This window comes from Sylvia atricapilla, chromosome 20 (assembly GCF_009819655.1).
Source record: "Sylvia atricapilla isolate bSylAtr1 chromosome 20, bSylAtr1.pri, whole genome shotgun sequence".
Taxonomy (NCBI): domain Eukaryota; kingdom Metazoa; phylum Chordata; class Aves; order Passeriformes; family Sylviidae; genus Sylvia; species Sylvia atricapilla.
In genome coordinates this window covers 1331037-1348213 of record NC_089159.1, presented here as the reverse complement: position 1 = coordinate 1348213, position 17177 = coordinate 1331037, and the positions used below count along the sequence as shown (strand labels likewise).

The 17177-nt window shown below is 44.8% G+C and overlaps 1 protein-coding gene across 5 annotated transcripts in view; it reads left to right on the top strand.

The window, feature by feature from the left end:
• The window catches only part of AUTS2 (activator of transcription and developmental regulator AUTS2), a 774170-nt gene extending 771247 nt beyond the window's left edge, over nt 1-2923 (top strand). For all 5 annotated transcript variants that reach the window (XM_066333138.1, XM_066333137.1, XM_066333140.1 and 2 more), the window contains one exon: nt 20-2923. In XM_066333138.1, coding sequence (XP_066189235.1) covers nt 20-1259 — 1240 coding nt within the window. In that variant the 3' untranslated portion in view covers nt 1260-2923. The remainder of the gene's footprint in view (nt 1-19) is intronic.
• Nucleotides 2924-17177: the final 14254 nt, after the last annotated feature.

The window sequence follows — 17177 nt, the reverse complement described above, 5'->3', positions numbered from 1 at the left end:
ACACTTCTCTTTCTTGTAGGGAGAGCATTGAGAAAAGACACTCCAGCCATCCTTCGCCAGCACCTATCCATCCAGTAAACTCCCTCGGACATAACCGCAGCTCAAGTGAGCAGATCAGGAGCCATCTGAATCCCGAGGTTCGAGAAAAAGAGAAACCCAAAGAACGAGAGAGGGATCACTCCGAATCTCGGAAGGAAATTAATGTTGAAGAGCACAAGGTGAAGGACAACTATGTTTTGGAGAAAGAAGGCCTGAGCCATGAAAGCCGAGTGGTGGAAGAGTCTAAGCAAATGCCCAGGGTTCCTTCCCCCTATGCCAGGCCCCCTGTTGTGGAGAGCACCAGGCCCAACAGCACTTCCAACCGCGAGGCCGACAGGAAGAACGAGCCGGCGTACGATAACGCGAAGAAAAGCAGCGAAGTCAAGGTGAAGGAAGAGCGAAAGGAAGACCATGATGTTCAGCCTGAGGGACCTCAGACTCATAGGTCATCTGATCAGCCACCACCTATATCCACATCCAACGTCCATCCAAGTCCTCTAGTGTCTATGCCCATGACTGTAGGCGTGACTGGTATACATCACATGAACAGCATCAGCGGCCTGGACAGGACTCGCATGATGACCCCTTTTATGGGAATTAGCCCAATTCCTGGTGGAGAACGTTTTCCCTATCCTTCTTTCCACTGGGATCCAATGAGAGATCCCTTGAGAGATCCCTACAGAGAGCTGGATATTCATCGGAGAGACCCCCTGGGCAGAGACTTTTTGCTAAGAAATGACCCTCTCCATCGCCTTTCTACGCCAAGGTTGTATGAAGCAGACAGGTCATTCAGGGATCGGGAACCTCACGACTACAACCACCACCACCACCACCACCACCCCCTGTCGGTGGACCCGCGCCGGGAGCACGAGAGGGGCACCCACCTGGACGAGCGGGAGCGGCTGCACATGCTCCGCGAGGACTACGAGCACGCGCGCCTGCACTCGGTGCACCCCGCAGCCCTGGACGGGCACCTGCCCCACCCCGGCCTCCTCACGCCAGGACTGCCCAGCATGCACTACCCCCGTGTCAGTCCCCCCACGGGACACCAGAACGGCCTCCTCAATAAAACTCCCCCCACAGCAGCTCTCAGTGCCCCTCCGCCTCTTATCTCCACGCTGGGCCCACGGCCCGGCTCTCCCAGGAGGACTACTCCTCTGTCCACAGAGATGAGAGAGAGGCCTCCCTCTCACACCCTCAAGGACATCGAAGCTCGATAAGCAGAGTGAGACTCAGTGAAAACCAGAGCAAGAGGGACAAAAACCTTGTAAATGAACATAATATAAAGACGTTCTTACTAGTCATTGATACAGACTGGGGATGTGACCCACTGTACAATATGTATAGACCTGAGTGCAAAGATTTTGAAATGATTTTTTTTGTATATTATATGTTGAAATTTTCCAGATCTTTTAGCCAAGTCCATATGTTCTTCGTGTCTCCTACTCTATTTTATTTCTAGTTTAAAATTTTCAAAATTTGAACTGAAGAACAAGACATCAGTCTGAGTGATTTGACTAGAAACAAACCACCATCAATGTCAACCCTACAAAGCTCTTTCAAACCAGAAGTGAAGTCAATTGTAGATATTTATGTAAAAAGATTGCTTCATGGATTAATGGTTCATATATGCAAAAAGGGTAAGATGAAAGCTTTACTTTGTACAAATGTAAATAGATAAAATTAAGTAACATAATACATTAATACTTCTTAAACTGTGCTATTTGCAAACTTAATATTGATCAACACAGTCTGCTTATGCTGTGTTACTTATATTGTTATAGACAGCTAAACCCCTTCAACTATGCAATGAATTTTAAGGCTTTTCACAAAAGCCTTTATAACTCAAAGGAGCCTTTTCAACACACAACATAATTAAAGTCATATTTTCCCTGAACAAGCTCATTTATAATGGAATCCTATTTCTCTAGTTTTGAAGAAGAAACAACCCTTCAGAGGTGTAGTTTTCTGTGTGAACCCTTGCATCAGGCTGCTGAGGTCACTGTAGCTCATGTGTCCCTTGGATGGTGTCAGGGTTAGTGCTCTGTGATTACTGAGATGGAGTCATGGCAGATTGGGTTTCAGTCATATTAATCCGGGTTAAATGGTTATAATCAAATGCTGGAGATTTTCCAGAACTTTTGTCACTTAACATGTCAAATTTATTTTGGAAGAACATCTGCTTATAGCCATTCATGTCTGGTTTTATTGCCAGTGTGTCATTTTTACCTGTGCACACATTTTTTTGTGTTAAGTGATTTTTAGCTACATTGAAACAAATCCTACAAGAAAGCAAATACTTTTCTAAATGATGGATATGTTTTCACTGTGGATCAGTAGTTTAATTAATGAACTCCGTTGCAGATTTCATAATGGAATTTATTGTATTTCAGTTGGTAATAAAGTCTGTGAATAGTTAACAGGTCAGCCTTGTTGTTCCCTAATCACAGAAGACATGATGAGATAACCTGAAGAACATGGTCCTTTTTAAAAATATGCATCAATCTCCTGAAGTCTGTCTTTTCACAACACACTTTTTTATAATGCGTTGAGTTTCTTGTCTAAATATTTGGAGAGAATATGACTTTATCAGAGAGAATTCAATATCTTGTCTACTGGACTGTAAAATATATGTATGAAATAAAATTAGTTCCATTGGTCTTCTAGTGTATTAAAGTGCTATCTGAAGTTGTTACCCTGTTTTGGCAAAAAAAAGAAAAAAAAAAGAAAAAAGTTAACTACAAACAGTTGTTTCTAATGATCAGAGATCTATTTTAGTAGTCAACTGAAGGTTTAGTTGTGAGCTTCAGATTTTTTGTGAACTCCAGATGTTGTGCAGTGTTTCTTTTTTTTTTTTTTTTTTTTTTTTTTTTTACAAACAAAAGGAAAAATACAAAAAAGTCCCAACCCCTGAGGAATATGTACACTGGAACCGTAGTGGTAGCTTTCAGTATTGTAAAGAGATTGTTATATACAAACCTTTTTGCTGTTTATCCTGTATGTAATAAAGTCCTTTCTAGATCCTATGTGAACAGAAAAGTGAAGCGGCTCTCAATCTTCAGCATGTTTCCTCCTCAGCGAAGACTTGTGTAATGTAAATTGTGCCATGTTATTAAAAAATGTGAACTAAACTGCTAGGTGCTTCTTTGTGTGCAGTACCCCATCGTTGCCATGGGGAGGAAGTCCTTTTTCCCAACAGTGGGGTTTTGTTCAGAAGGAGTTAGCTGTTAAAAATGTAAAGGAAATGGCAACCTTTCAAAGCCATCTTATTGAAATCATTAGAGCAATCAGGGAAAAAGAAACAAAAAGGAGACCAGATCCTTGGCTTATCCAGATTCTTTAAAATATAGTAACACTCTACTTGGATTAGATTTTAATTAGACCATACTCTTGGTCTGCTGGATGCACATCATTAAAAGCCTGAGTTACTGAAGGAAGGCAGGTCTGGACGGCCACAGAAGGATGTAACTGCTGGAGCAAGTGAGAGAGGCCTCACGAGACAGGGTCTGATTGAGAGCATCATCTTCCAGGCTCATCTCATCCTTGTTAGGGGAGTCTGACAGCTCTGGCTGTGTCTTCAGGGGGAAGAAATGTGGTCTTGATTGTCCAGACTATGATCCTTGTCCTTCCAGGTGCTGAGCAAACTCTTCTTGATGGTCCTTAATTCCCAATTAAGCCAATGAGCCCTCACTCCCAGAGTCTCAGAGAGCATTGAGTCATTTCAATCCCTTTGAATTCAATCCAATTTAAGAGCTCCACACCTTTGAAGATCCACGTGTCAAGTCTTCTTGTACTGCTGATGCTCAGAGGAATATGCCTGAAAGGTGTAGTAAGAGATGAAACAAGATTTTTAATGCTTCTAAACTTCTTCAGGTGCATTCATTCACTGCTTTTCAGAAATTCGATACAGGGATGTTAGCTTGCAGGTATAGGCAATTTCATCTCTTTTGAAGAATTTTCCATTCAGGACATTTGTCTTAAATATTCTATTTTTGAATTCACTTGTGTTTAAGAAATTAATTTCATTTAAAGACCATGCCAGATACCATCTGTGGGAATGAAATTAGTCATAAGGGTATTAATTCTGTAGGTTGTGTGAGATTTTGATCATAGAAAACCCTCAGTGCGCTTATAGCAGCCAGAATTGTGCATTAGGTTTTAAAGTCCCACCTTCCAAAATTCCAATTAATTTTCCACTTAGCAGCTTCCTATCACCAGCTGAGATGCCAAATACAGTGTATAGGAAAGGAATCTTTGTAAACAGTCCTAACATTTGTTTCCCAATACGTTGTTCATTTTATGCCATGCTTTCTCCTTTCTTCTTTAACTTTGTATGTTTTGATCTTTGTTTCTCCTTACTGAGACTTAGCTCCAGCCTGGTTTTCTGCTTTTCATACCTTACTGCTGCCCTCTTTGCCAGTTCTGTCCTCTTTCATGGCCTAGGACAGCTAAATCTTACCCAGAGGCAGCAATAAACACTGCAGATTTTCCAAAAGTCATAGATACTGTACATTGTTGTTCCTTTCTACCTTGCCTGTAGGAGCTCATGAGAACTGTAGTCCTTGCTAGACTGGAAGATAGATGGAGGTTGGGGAGGATTTTCCTGCAAGTATTTTCATTTGCCATGGTTGTGCCTTGTTGAGGAAATGTTTAGCACAGTTCTTGCTGATTTGAACTCTACTTACGGCTTCACACGTGCAGGTGACTCTGCTGAAGGGCACTGGGGCATGGACCAAGGTCCCAGAGCAGTGGTGTCACACTTAGAGAGGAGCTCCTTGGCTCGCTGCTTGGTTTCTGGCAAGGAAGAAGAGCAGTGGTTCAAACACAGACCAGAGACTCCAATTACACAGGGTTTTATTGCCACGGTGGCTTGGTTAAGTCCCACCTGGATAAACCAGCTTCCTTCTCTGGACTCCAGCTGGCAGCTTTGGGGCATACCCGTGCTTGTCTTCAGAAGTGATTTGGAGCAGGAACCCAGGTTTAAACGGTCAGAATTGCCTTTGGAGTGTCACTGTGCCTGAACTCTGGATGGAGGCTGGCCTCTAACTCGGCTGGTTGACAAGTGTGTGCAAACGAGTGCTGGGACTGCCTCCTGCCCTGCTGATGTCCCAGTCCTGTCAGAACTTTCCTGCACATGTGAAAACCCCATCCAGGCCATTCCTTACATGAAGCTCTTTGGGACACAGTTTGTCTTTTACTTTGCACCATAATTGGTGCCCTGATAGGGGCTACTGAGCGTTGTCCCGTGCCGCTGTAATCCAGAAATTCTTTTAGTCATACCAAAACTGAAGACTTTGGTGATTTAGCCATAGAAACCTGTATAAAAAACTCTGCATTTTTGCTAGCCAAGGAGAACCAGGGCTGCAGGTGAGGACTGACTGTTCTCCCTGTGCCATGTCTCCAGCTGGAGGGCTTGGACTGTTTGTGCCTGTGGGCAAGGTGGAAGTTCCCAGCTGGCATCTGTTGGGGGTCACACCCCTTTCTTTTTCCACTGGTATCTTGCAACTGAAATTGTGTTAGCACAAAGATATTTCCTGGTCATAAAATATATCCCCCTTCTCATTTGTGCACTGTGAGGCTGCATGCAGCAACAGATATTTGTGGACATCAAAATGCCCATGTGCTGTCAGGTACAATACCAGGGAAGAAGCTCAATCCAGCAAGGAGCAGAGTATAAAATCCTGGTGCCACCCTACAATCTCACACGTCTCTTTGGCTGCCATCTGATGTTTCCTCTGCTGGTCTGGTAATACAGACTTCAGTACAGCATTATCCCCATTTTATAAACAGGAAAAGTTCTGCTGGGAACCCCAAACACGGAGTCACCAGAGTAATACCAGGCACCTACTGCCTGAGTGATCTCAGGAGTCACCCAGGAGTCACCCAGGGCAACTGGGTTACTGCCCGAGTCACTGGAGAACAGAAAACAGCCTGAATCAGGTAAATTGCAGTCAAGGGTGGCAGGAGATGAGGAATTTCTGGGTTGCTCTTTCAGTTTTAGAAAGTTCTTTTAACCCTCCAAATTAACAACTTGTGGCACCTCAGACTGCTAAACTTACCTGTGAAGGAAGGGGTTTTACCTATTTATTCCTAAGTAGCTAATAAGGGCTGTGGTCATTCTGGGTACTAAGGGCAGATTTGCTGTATTTTACCACCTAATGTAGCTTGTTTGATCATCATGTTACTCAGTACTAAAACTCACTGTGAGGCAGCATTTTTCTTGGTTGAATTTATGTTTCTCTACTGAAAAACTTGAATTTAGCCCTAGGAACTGAGCCATCCACCCCCAGCACAATCATCTTTGTTTCAAGACAAGATAATTAAGTGAGAATTGGATCAGCTCATTGCATAAAGATGTTGCCTATCAAATACACAATATGTTTATTTAATGTATCTTTTGCTTTGCACCTTCAAAGCCCTTTAATAGTTTCCATTGAATCAGTGTTGTTGTGGGAGTTTGTTTTATGCAGCAGAAATTACATTACCATCAAAAGCTTGAATTTTTTTCTTTTACAGACAACTCAAAATGCAAGTATAAACTTCTAAGGATTTTTAGTAGTCCTTGTTTTGTAGCGTCAGTGTATTTGGGTTTACTATGATTTGTTTGGAGTTCATTTGATTAAAAAAGCGGGGGAGGTATCAAACAATGTCCTGTTATTGCCAGCCAAAAGCAAAGTTTTGTCTCCATTAATCCTAGAACAGTGAAGCAGAACTGGATTTATTTTAGCCTGTTAGAAAAAGATGTTGTTCTGCAGCAGTACCACAAGAGGGTGGTTAAAGAGAGCCTGAAAACACATGTAGGCTGGTAGACGGGACGGCTCTGCTGTTCTGGGCAAGGTGAATGTAGCTGGAAATCATTTTCATGGGAGCCTGCTCCGTGAGGAGCTCTGCTGTTCCCCTGTGTAAGTGACAGAAATCCCAGCGGTGCGGTGGCAGACACTGCTCAGGCTGACTGAGGAGTGGCCTTACTTTGCCACATTTAATACAAGGGACTAGAAGTGGTCTGTACCCAGAGCATTCAGCTCGATAGAGGTAATTGTATTTTGGAGAGTTAGGTTTAAATTGCATGGTGCTACAGTCCAGCAACAAAGCACATTGCTTGTGTTAAGGGAATAAAAGTTGCTTCTCTATAGCAAACAGTAGATACAGAACGAGCTAGTGTATGTCTGCTCGAGGAATTGGACTCAATGACCCTTATGGGTCCCTTCCAACTGAGGAGATTTTGTGATTCTATTCTATGGCCTCCTCAAAGTGTCTGCACGTCTGACTGTTTCTCCCATTACCTGGCTTTTGAAAGGAGTAGCCAAGGACTAAGCAAGGGAATTGCTTCATTTGGACATGGGGAAATTAATACCAGGTTTTCTAAGGACATAGATTAAAAAAATCACCAGAGCTGTCTGCATCATACTAGCAGAAAGCTTGGCCCTGGTTTTTCCCTTCTACCCTCACTGCCCTTGCCCCGTGAGTGGAGAGCCAGCCCTTCGCTGGTGCTGCTCTCCTGACCCTCCTGAAGGACTCAAGCCTGAGGAGCAGCAAAGCACGGCCCACATGGCTCTGGTTTGCTGTCTGCCAGAGGAGGGGAGCTGGTGGAGCCTTCCTCTCCCTGCTCACACCCCCCATCCCCACACTGCCCACAGCAAGTACTGGATCCACAGAATCCCAGCTGGGTGTCCGACAGGAGCCAGTCCCCACCTGGTCCCAGGCCACTGCGGTGTAAATTCAGGGCTGCCTGGAGGAGAACTGAGCTCTGCCTCCTCTCATCCAGAACCTGGGGACCAGTGCTGCTCACCTGGGAGGCACAGCAGCGGGTAAGAACAGCGTTTTCCATGATCTGAGCTGCAGTGAGGTGGGGAACTGTGCTGAAGAGATGGGGCTCACACGCACATGCCGCAGAGAGGGCACCTCAACACCCCAGTACTGGGGGGCTCCTGGTAGCAGCACCTGCCCCCAAAGCAGAGCCTTACAGAAAGAGTGATTGGCATTGGAAATGCCAATTTCAGCCTGAGCAGAGAGGTGGTGGGATCACCGTCACTGGAACTGTTTAAGAAAAGACTGAATGTGACTCTTAGTGCCATTGTCTGGGTGACAAGGTGGTGTCAGGTCATAGGTTGGACACGATGATCTCGAAGGTCTTTTCTAACCTAGTCAGTTCTGTGCTTCTGTGACTCTGATTCTGTGACTGTGAGTGTGTGACTGGCAGCCTCAGCAAATACATCTCATCCACCTCGCAGCGTTATCTCTGGGGCTTGTTGTCAGCGGAGTCAAGCTATGATCGTCATTATGGTTTTAAATGACTCATTTTCCACTTAACTGTATTATTGTGGCTTACAGAGCATCTGGAGCTTTGCAGCAGTAAATACATCACTGACTACTACAGCAGTGTACTAATCTGTGGCTTTGAAGAATCTAATAAAATCCAGCCAAGGTTGTGCTGGTGTTGGTGCTGGGAGTGGGCCAGCCCTGCTCTCTTGGGGCACCTGTCCCATACCAAACCAGGCTGGTGCTGATGTGCTTGCAGGAACTGGTGGAGCATCTTCAGTGCATCTGATACCGCCTGAATGTGGCATTTTTTGTAGAGGAGATATTCTTGTGAGACGCACACAAGACACCGTGCGCTGGTGCTGAGGCAGGCCGGCCTGGGAGGTGCTGGCGTCTCGGGGAACACCGTGGGTCTGCCCTGAGCAGCCCGTCCTGACGGGAAGGACCCCTGCTAATATAAGGAAGGACTCTTTATATCATATGCCATTATTTGAGGGTTTTTCCTCGGTCCGGGATGGAGCTGCAGAGGGCGGTGTGGGAGAAGGAAAGGCCGCCCAAGATGGCGCCGCGCCGCGGCACTAGAGGGAGATCGCGGGCTGGAAAATGGGATTTTGGGGCTGTTTGAGCCCTCGGCTGGATCCTGCCCATGGTTTTAACCCTCGGATGGATCCCGCCTGCCAGCAGCTCTCCTGTCGGGCCGCACAGAGGCGGCAGCCGGCGGCCCTTGGGGCTCTCCACAGGGCTCCTGTCCCGCTGGCCGTGTCGGAGCTGCAGGTGCTCGGGGGGAGTCGGGCTGCGATTCCTCCTCATAAAGGCATCTTGAGAAACGCAGCCAGTCGAAGCAGAGGCTGGAAAAAAAAGCACGCCGTCTGTAAGTTCATGTGTCGCCTGAGGTGATGGAAAAATGAAGTGAGGAAAGGAGCAGGTGCGGACAGGCTGGGGTTTACATGTGTTCATTTATTTGCCATGAAATGAGTCATCAAAGGCGGTTCTTTCTCTGGCAGCACCTCGGAACGATGGCCCCGGGCTTTGGTCCCCGATGCCCTCGGAAGGACAAACTGGAAGAACAGGGGAAGGTCACCATCACGGGCTGCAGCTCCACATGAAACTGGTTCAAAGTAAGAATTAAAGAAAGAAGGAAAGCTTGTTCAGGGAGAGGAAGGAAACCCCTACAAATCCTCTCCCTCTTGAAGTTTTTGTCACCCACATTCACTCTGTTGCCTCTTTCCCAATAACCTGTGTAATTTCACACTTATAACTTTAAAAGAAAGCAAGATGCTGGGGTATTCAGGAAAGCCTTTGGTGATTTATTTCTTCGCATCAATTGTCTTTTGTTAGACAGGTTTTAGTTGAAAAGGTTTTTTTCCTGAACACCATCCGGACACATCTGACAATAGTGCTGGGCATGGGGGACTCTGGGGATGGTGCTGTGCAGGGCAGGAGCTGGACTCTAATCCTTCTGAGGATTCTGAGTGCATATGAAAGCCTAGTGGTTTTGTCACAAAAACAATTATATTTGAAGCCTGGAGGTAACTGGATTTTGACTCTTTACTCTGTGAGCTGGATGATCGTGATGGGCTCCTTCCAACTCAGTGCATCCTGTAATTCTGTGACGTGGACTCGGTGGCTGAGGCAGCCTGTGGGCTGGATGGACGGGCGGGACACTGGGGACAGGCACTGGTCACTCATTTCTGACCCAGAGTGGGCTGCATCCTCCACCTGGGGGAGAAGAACCAGGTCCTGGAAGAACCAGGACCTCCAGAATTTTTTAACAGAAAATTGTGTGTGCCCCATCGTTGTGTACATTTACTGTGATGGTGGGACTTGTGAGCTGTGCTGTCACAGACATACAGCCAGACTGTGTGGAATTAGACACAAATTTTTTTCTCACACCAGTTGCAAGTGGGTAAATTAGGTGTGTATTTTCAGTAGTGTGTTTATTCAGATGATTGCATGTTTTAAACTTTGATTTAAAGCAAAGGACCAGAGGCTTCAGGTTTGATATCTGTTTCTGTCTTAAGAGGAATATTAAGAATCTGTTACTTTCTTTTTTTTCCTCTGATAAGACTCTCTACCCTTTGCCTCTTGTAAAGAACGTTTTAATTTATTATTAGGAATTCTAAATGAGAGGTTTCATCATGGTCTTTTTGGTTGTTTCTTTTTCTCCTGCAGTTACAATTTCTGATGTTCATTAGCAATGGAGTAAGTCTTCTGGAGATTATTTCATTTTATCTTGAATTTGTACGGATTACAATCAAAGTGGGCATCGGATTTTAGGAATTATCCTGTAATGAATACAAGAGCTCTATATCACTGCTAATTCTAAACTCTGTCGACTTGTCCCTGCCTCTGCAGCTTTGGCTTAGCAAACTTTGCTCTGAATAGTCCCATGACTACTTGATGAAACAGAGAACAGTCTATTTCTAGTGAATCTCACACAGAGTAGGTGGATCTCTATCTAATTGATCATTTACATGAATTTCTACAAAATCCTGACATCTGGACAATTATGGGATCAAAATGGGCCTTGTTTTTGTGCATGTCCCTTTGACAACCTTCTGTACAGGACTGAATTTCCCTGTCACTGATGGGCTAAATCAGGAACACCCTTGACTTTCCATTCCTTGCACACAAGTGCCTGCAACATTCTGGTGTGTGAGCTCAGCATTTTGCCGAACTGGGAATCCAACTGAAAATAAGACAGCTCTGCAACACTACACTTGGTGATTCATGCTTTTGATTTTAATTTTAAATGTATCCCATCAGGGAAACTTCACACTTAACTCATCAAGATAAGCAAAAGGCCCTCACAAATATGTGTTGGTGGGGACAAAAGATAAATGTGATGATTAAGTTTAAAATCGTAGTGTTCTTTTTTATCTAGAATCCTAGATTTGAGTTTTGGCTCTAGAGAGAAAGATTGGGTTTGCTGTTATCTTGTCTTTTTGGCATATGGCTGTCTTCAGGAAGTTCAGATGGATTCTTTGAATGGCTTTTCTATTGGCAAATACAGAGCAAATACAGATATTACCTGTGTAATATCTGATGTATAAAAAAACCAGTGCCATAACTTTAGGCAGAAGAATTTTGTGTGGGGGTGTTTATGCTTTGGAGGAAGGGACACAGGATGGTCTAAGTGGGAGATGAACAGAATACCTAAAAGGAGATGAATAGGAACTCAGTTATAAAATAAAAGCTTTAATGTGAATTTTTGAACCTGCAAGGGTTGCAAAGACAGAAGCTGATGATATGTGTGAATCTTTTCTTTCTGTAGGTAGCTGAAAACCTGTTGAAGGTAATCATAAACTTTCTCACTGCTGAACATCAGAGAAATCCCAGGAGTTCCTGAATTTGTCACACGTATGGACAAGTTTATTACGATATGTTCTGGGAAAAAGTTATAGAAAATCATCTATTTTGACTGATTCAGTAAAGCTGAACAGGCTGTCTGCCAAGGGCACCAGTTTGGGATTGTGATGCTCTGATTTGCTTTTGCAGGTCAGTAAGAGACTCTTGGATTTACATAGTGTTTCCAGTACCAAAATGAACCTAATTATCCAGAATTCCTCATGTGTATTATCCATTGTATCTCTGTCCTGTAAACAAGTATAGTCACTCTTCTGGGTGGAGAATGACTTTTCTTGATAACTTTAAAACCTAAACAGGAAATGTAATTTTGGAATGTTTAACCAAAGTGAAGTAATAGTTCCTAATGCCACAGCACAGCCACAGTGTGAGGTTGTTTGCCAACAGGGCAACAGAGAGCTGGGACCATACAAGCTTCTGGAAGCACAGTTCAAGCTCTCTGTGGATCTCAGTTTTCCTGAGTGTATTCCAGAGCAAGCCAAGTTCTCTCTGTACTGCTAAGTCAGGAACTGGCTCTTTGCAGTAACCAGACTTTCAGGTTCCCAAATTGCGGACATGTATCAGTCCAGAGGATCCCAAAGAAGTTCTCTACTGAGAGTATTTTCCTTTGAATTATGACCAAAGGCTCCCTTCTCATATTTTCCCTGAAGGGTGCACAGACCTTGAATTTGAAAGTTCTGCCAGCTTCAGTAGACACAAACTTTCCTAAGGCTGGTGCTGCAGAGTTAAACCAAAAGCCCTTCAGGTGATTTATGTGTCTGCTCTGCCTGTGATGTTGTGAAATCCCTGCAGCCTGAGAGTCTATGGGGAACTGACCCCTGTTGTTGGGAAAGAGTATATTCCAGGAAGCATTTTCATTTTGGTTCATTGCCTTTTTCCAATGTTTTCCTGGAAATTTTTCATCAGCTCTAATTCTGCCTTGTGTGCTTCAGTGGCAAACACTCAGGGCTCAGCCTGACACATGAATGTGTTCATCTGCCACCCAGCTCTGGTTTGGGCGAAGCCTAAAGGCCACCACAGAGCTCCAGCTCCTCAGGGAGCCCTGTGTTCTGGCTGAGGGCTGTCCTCCACCAAGGTAGCACATCATATCTGGCTCAAGGTTTGGTGCTGTGCTTAGGAGCTCCAGAGCTGCAGAAATGGGAGGTGAAGGGCAATAGCTGCCTACCTCAGCAGGAGGGTGCCTTCACCCCCAGAGCAGCAGCTGCATGTTGTTGCTGTGTGACCTCAGCTGTCCCTCGGGCGAGCGTATTGGATTGTTCGAGATTGCTTAGTTTTGGGTCTGAGTCAGCCCTGGTGGCCAGGTTCTGTAATGCAGGCAAAAGGTGGCCCAGGTATGGAACAGCCAAGACAGTGCAAAGACAAGGTACAGACTGTGTTGTAATGGGAGGGGTTGGTGCCAGAGTTTTTTCAGTGGTTAAGGGTTGCAGTTTTTCCAGGCAGTAGAGAAGCACTTTAGGGGTGGGATTTGATGGATTGCCTCAACCCAGCAGCTTTCAGGTGAGCTTCTCCTCACCTTTAGGGGAAGGTGATGGTAGGGGAGGAAGTATGGAGGTGTTTGGTCTTAGGCTGCTGAACTCCAAGCCCTGAACTGGTTGGGAGGGGGTCTGGAAGGTTTCTGTTCCTTCTCTTCCTCCAGCTATCCTAAACCAGGCCAGGATACAGTTGAATAAATTTAATATTTCACTGAATCAAGAGAGTAGTTGAAGACTGCTGGTACACACTGAGGACAAAGCTTTGTCCATCTTGTGGAGAGTGTTTTTATTCCCCAGAGTCTGGTGAGTCATGGGCTTTGCTGATACCTTGTATGGGTTGAGGTGATTATTTAATGGTTAAAGTGGCCTGTTTAGTATTTCTGTATTTCACAAACTAAAGTATCCTTTGGTTGTTTGGTTTGGTGGGGATTTTGTCATGTCTCGAGGAACAGTTTATAAATGGGAAACCTAATCACAGAAACATTGAGTTCCAGATTGTATGAGCTGGTAGAGGAGGAGGGATGAGCCCTCACCTGTGGTTCCCCAAGCCATCCTTGTCACCACCCTGGCTGGCATCACTGCAGTGCTGATATTTTAAGTACCCAGGTGACTCAGGAGTTAGGAAGGAGATGAGGGATGCAGAGTGACATGTCCAGCCCCAGAGCTGGTGACTTCAAACCATGACTGGTTGAAGTCACTTTATGCTTAGAGGAATTAATTCCAACACTGCAGGTGCTTAGGCTGCTCTTTACAGGAACAAAGACCTATCCCTTCTGGGTTGCACTGTAGCATTTTTTCGTGCCCTAAATTCACTTAATTTTAACCTAATCTCTCGGTATTTTTTTAGTGTTTCTGTGCAAGTACCACGTTGCTGTCTCAGCAGTCGTAGTGACGAGTTGAAAGGAATTAATCGTGCTGTGTAGTTTAATGCCTTATGGTTTATTATTGAGAATAAAGACAAGCGCTCCACTATTTTATCTCTAATGTGCAGTTAACTTAATTCCTAATCCTCTGAAGAGATGGTGTTCTTCCCAACATTTTGGCTTCTGCCTTGCTTTCAAGCTGCACGTGAAACTTAAAAGCTGAAATGCTCAGTGCAGGGAGAATTTTAATACGTGCATGCATAAATCAGTCTTCATGAGCTTCCCCATAACCATTCAGGGAGAGTTTTCCTTTTCCTCTGTGCTCACCTGGAATTATTGCTTAGCAGGCTGCTTTGCTCTTCCCTGTGTGTGCAGCAGCCACCAGTCGTGGTGCTGTGCAAACATGACGGGCTGATGGGATGTGAGCTTAGTTCTTCCCTTTTGGTGTTGGGAACTGTCTAAAATTCCTGTTCCTCCTCGGCTGTGAGTTGTTCTCCTAGTGTGGCTGCCTCCTCCTCCCCGTTATTTCCACAGCTCCCTGCTCAATCTGACTGCTGGAATATTCACTGAGGACAAGGGGAGCTGTGCTAGGAGTTAATCAGCTTTTGCAAGTAGCTACAGTGTTACAAGGATGGTTTTATTCCTTGTCAGTGTATTACAATGCAAAGGTATTTAGCAAACAGTTTAACAAGCAGAATTTTGGCACTGTTGTGTTTTCACTTGTGGAGAAACTTGTCCCTGTTCATTCTCTGGTATAAATGCTCCAAAAATTCTAAGATGACATCTGTGCTCAGGTACAGTTTTCAAACATACACAGTCACCAAAGCCTCTTGTTTTAGAGGATTGTTTTCGTTGCTCGTTTCTTTGGGTACATTTAATTTTAGCCTCTTGCAATCTTTCTGTTCCACCAACACATTGATCTTGCTCCACTCAGCTAATTGGATTAACTCACTTGCTATATTTATTGTACAGTATTGATTTGATAATACCAATCTTCCATCTCAACGTAATCTTATATTTTCTCTGGCCTCAAAACAGCCCTACTAAATGCCTCTCCTGCCCCACCTTTGCACTTGGACTTCATATAAAATCACAACAGTGACTAAAAGCCCTGAGGCTAATCAGGCTCTTCCCTGCAGCCCTGGTGTGCCTTGCTGCCTTTGTAAGCACTGATGGCTGAGACAAAGGTGTTGGATGATATTCCCACATCTCTAAACAGCTGCTCCATGCTGACACAAGTGTCCTCCCAAAACACTGTTTCTGCAAGTGCTCAGTCACTGGGGTGCTTAGCTTTGGTACCTTTGGAGGAGGCTAAACACATCAAATATTTGCCTGTGCTCACTCCTCAAATGTTCAAACTTCTGGCAAGAGCTCAACGTCCAAGTTCCCTGGTGACCTGTGAAAATCTCCAGGTGTCTAAAGCATATAAATTTTCAGCTTTCATAAAGTCAAGAAATGCTTGCAGTGAGGCAAAGTTTGAATCACTCAAATTAGCAGCAGCTTTTCAGGAATTGTGGTGAGACAGAATCTGTATGCATCCTGTCTGTAAAGAAAGGGCTTTGCTGTTTGACAGTCAGGTGAGCAAGTTCAAGTACTTATGGATTCTGCAGAGCTTGAAGCTTCGTGTGCATCTTTTTTGATTCCTGAAAAAGCATGTTTGTTATGCATGTTTGTTAGAGCGCATTCTCTAAAAGCCTGGAATTGTGCTCTGGGCTGGTCAGTAGATTTTCAAATGAGCTGACATTTTCTCCAGCCTAAACTGCCTTTGCTTGTCTTTGGGTGGCCTCACCTTGTGGGAGGCTCCAGCCACCTGCCCCAGGTGAGGCAGGGACAGAGTGACCACCAAGGCTGATCCTTTGCAAGGAGCTACTTGGGATCTTGGCATTTCATGTCTGCTCCAAAACACGACTCGAGTAATGACTTATTTTGGCACAGGGGAAATGGGAACGCAGTGTTCTGCCTTTGCCACTGATGTGCAGGGCTTGTTCCCACTCAGACTGGCTGTGTACTCCAGAGCAGAGGTTGATGTGCTCACACACGGGCACTGCAGGTGTAGGCAGCTTCATTTTCTTCTCACTTTGCAATTGTCACAGGGTTTAAAGAACATTTTCATTATTCTGTGGCAGTTGTGAGACACTTCCATGGTTTGACAGCTTCTATGCCAAATCACTGCTCATCACACAGATGAATTTCTCTTTCGCTTTCAGTGTCAACATTTCACTTCCCTGAGATCCAAAGCTGCAGCTTAAGCAAGGAGAGGACAACCATCAGAAAGCAACAGGCTGTAGACATGAGGGGTGTGCGGATGCTGTCACAGGGATGCCAATACAAGATGTGATCGTGAGGGATTTAGGGGGGAGTTTATGCTATTTGACATTACATTGACTGAAAAGTTGGTTATTTTCTTTAAAGCTTGGGCAGAAGCAGCTAGACTGCTGAGAGGGGTGGGGGAAACACAGCAGAAAACCTGCTAGTTGTAGGCTCAACCTTAGCCATTCCTTGAGAAAATAAATCTTTTTCACTTCCTCCCTTGTGACAGTTTATCTCTGACTGAGGTTTTTCTTCTATTTATTAATGAAGAAGTAACCTTACACCTCATAGAAAGAGCAGTAAGGATTAATCCTAACTTGCTAATTCCTCTCTGTTCTTTGAAGGAACAGTGCAGTAGCTGACAGCAGGTTTTGGGAGGCCCAGCCCTGGGCTGTGGCTATCTCAGGACTGCAAACAAATGTGTGCTCAATCTGGGACTGTCTCCAAATCAGTGCAAGGCTCTTGAAATGGGAATAGAAGTTATTTAGGGCAAGACTTGAAAGGAGCAGCTGAGGTTACTGGTCTTGGTCAGGGCAGAAGCTGAGGGGGCTCTCCTGGCAGGCTGCACCCTCCTTGGGGGGTCAGTGGAGGGGAGGTGCTGGTCTCACTCTGGTGATCCCAAGGGGACTCAAGGATGTGGAGGACACTGGGAAAGGCTCTTTGCTGAGGGGTACTTGGTCCCTGGAACAGGTTCCCAGGGAAGTGCCCATGGTACCAAGCCTGCCAGAGTTCAAGAAGCCATGGAGCACATGTTTAGGAGGTTTAGTTTTGTTGTGGTTTGAAAACAAACTGAGTGAGAGGCTTCAAATCAGAAATACAATTTAATGAGAAGAAAAGGAAATGAAAATAAAAGCAATAATACAAAAAA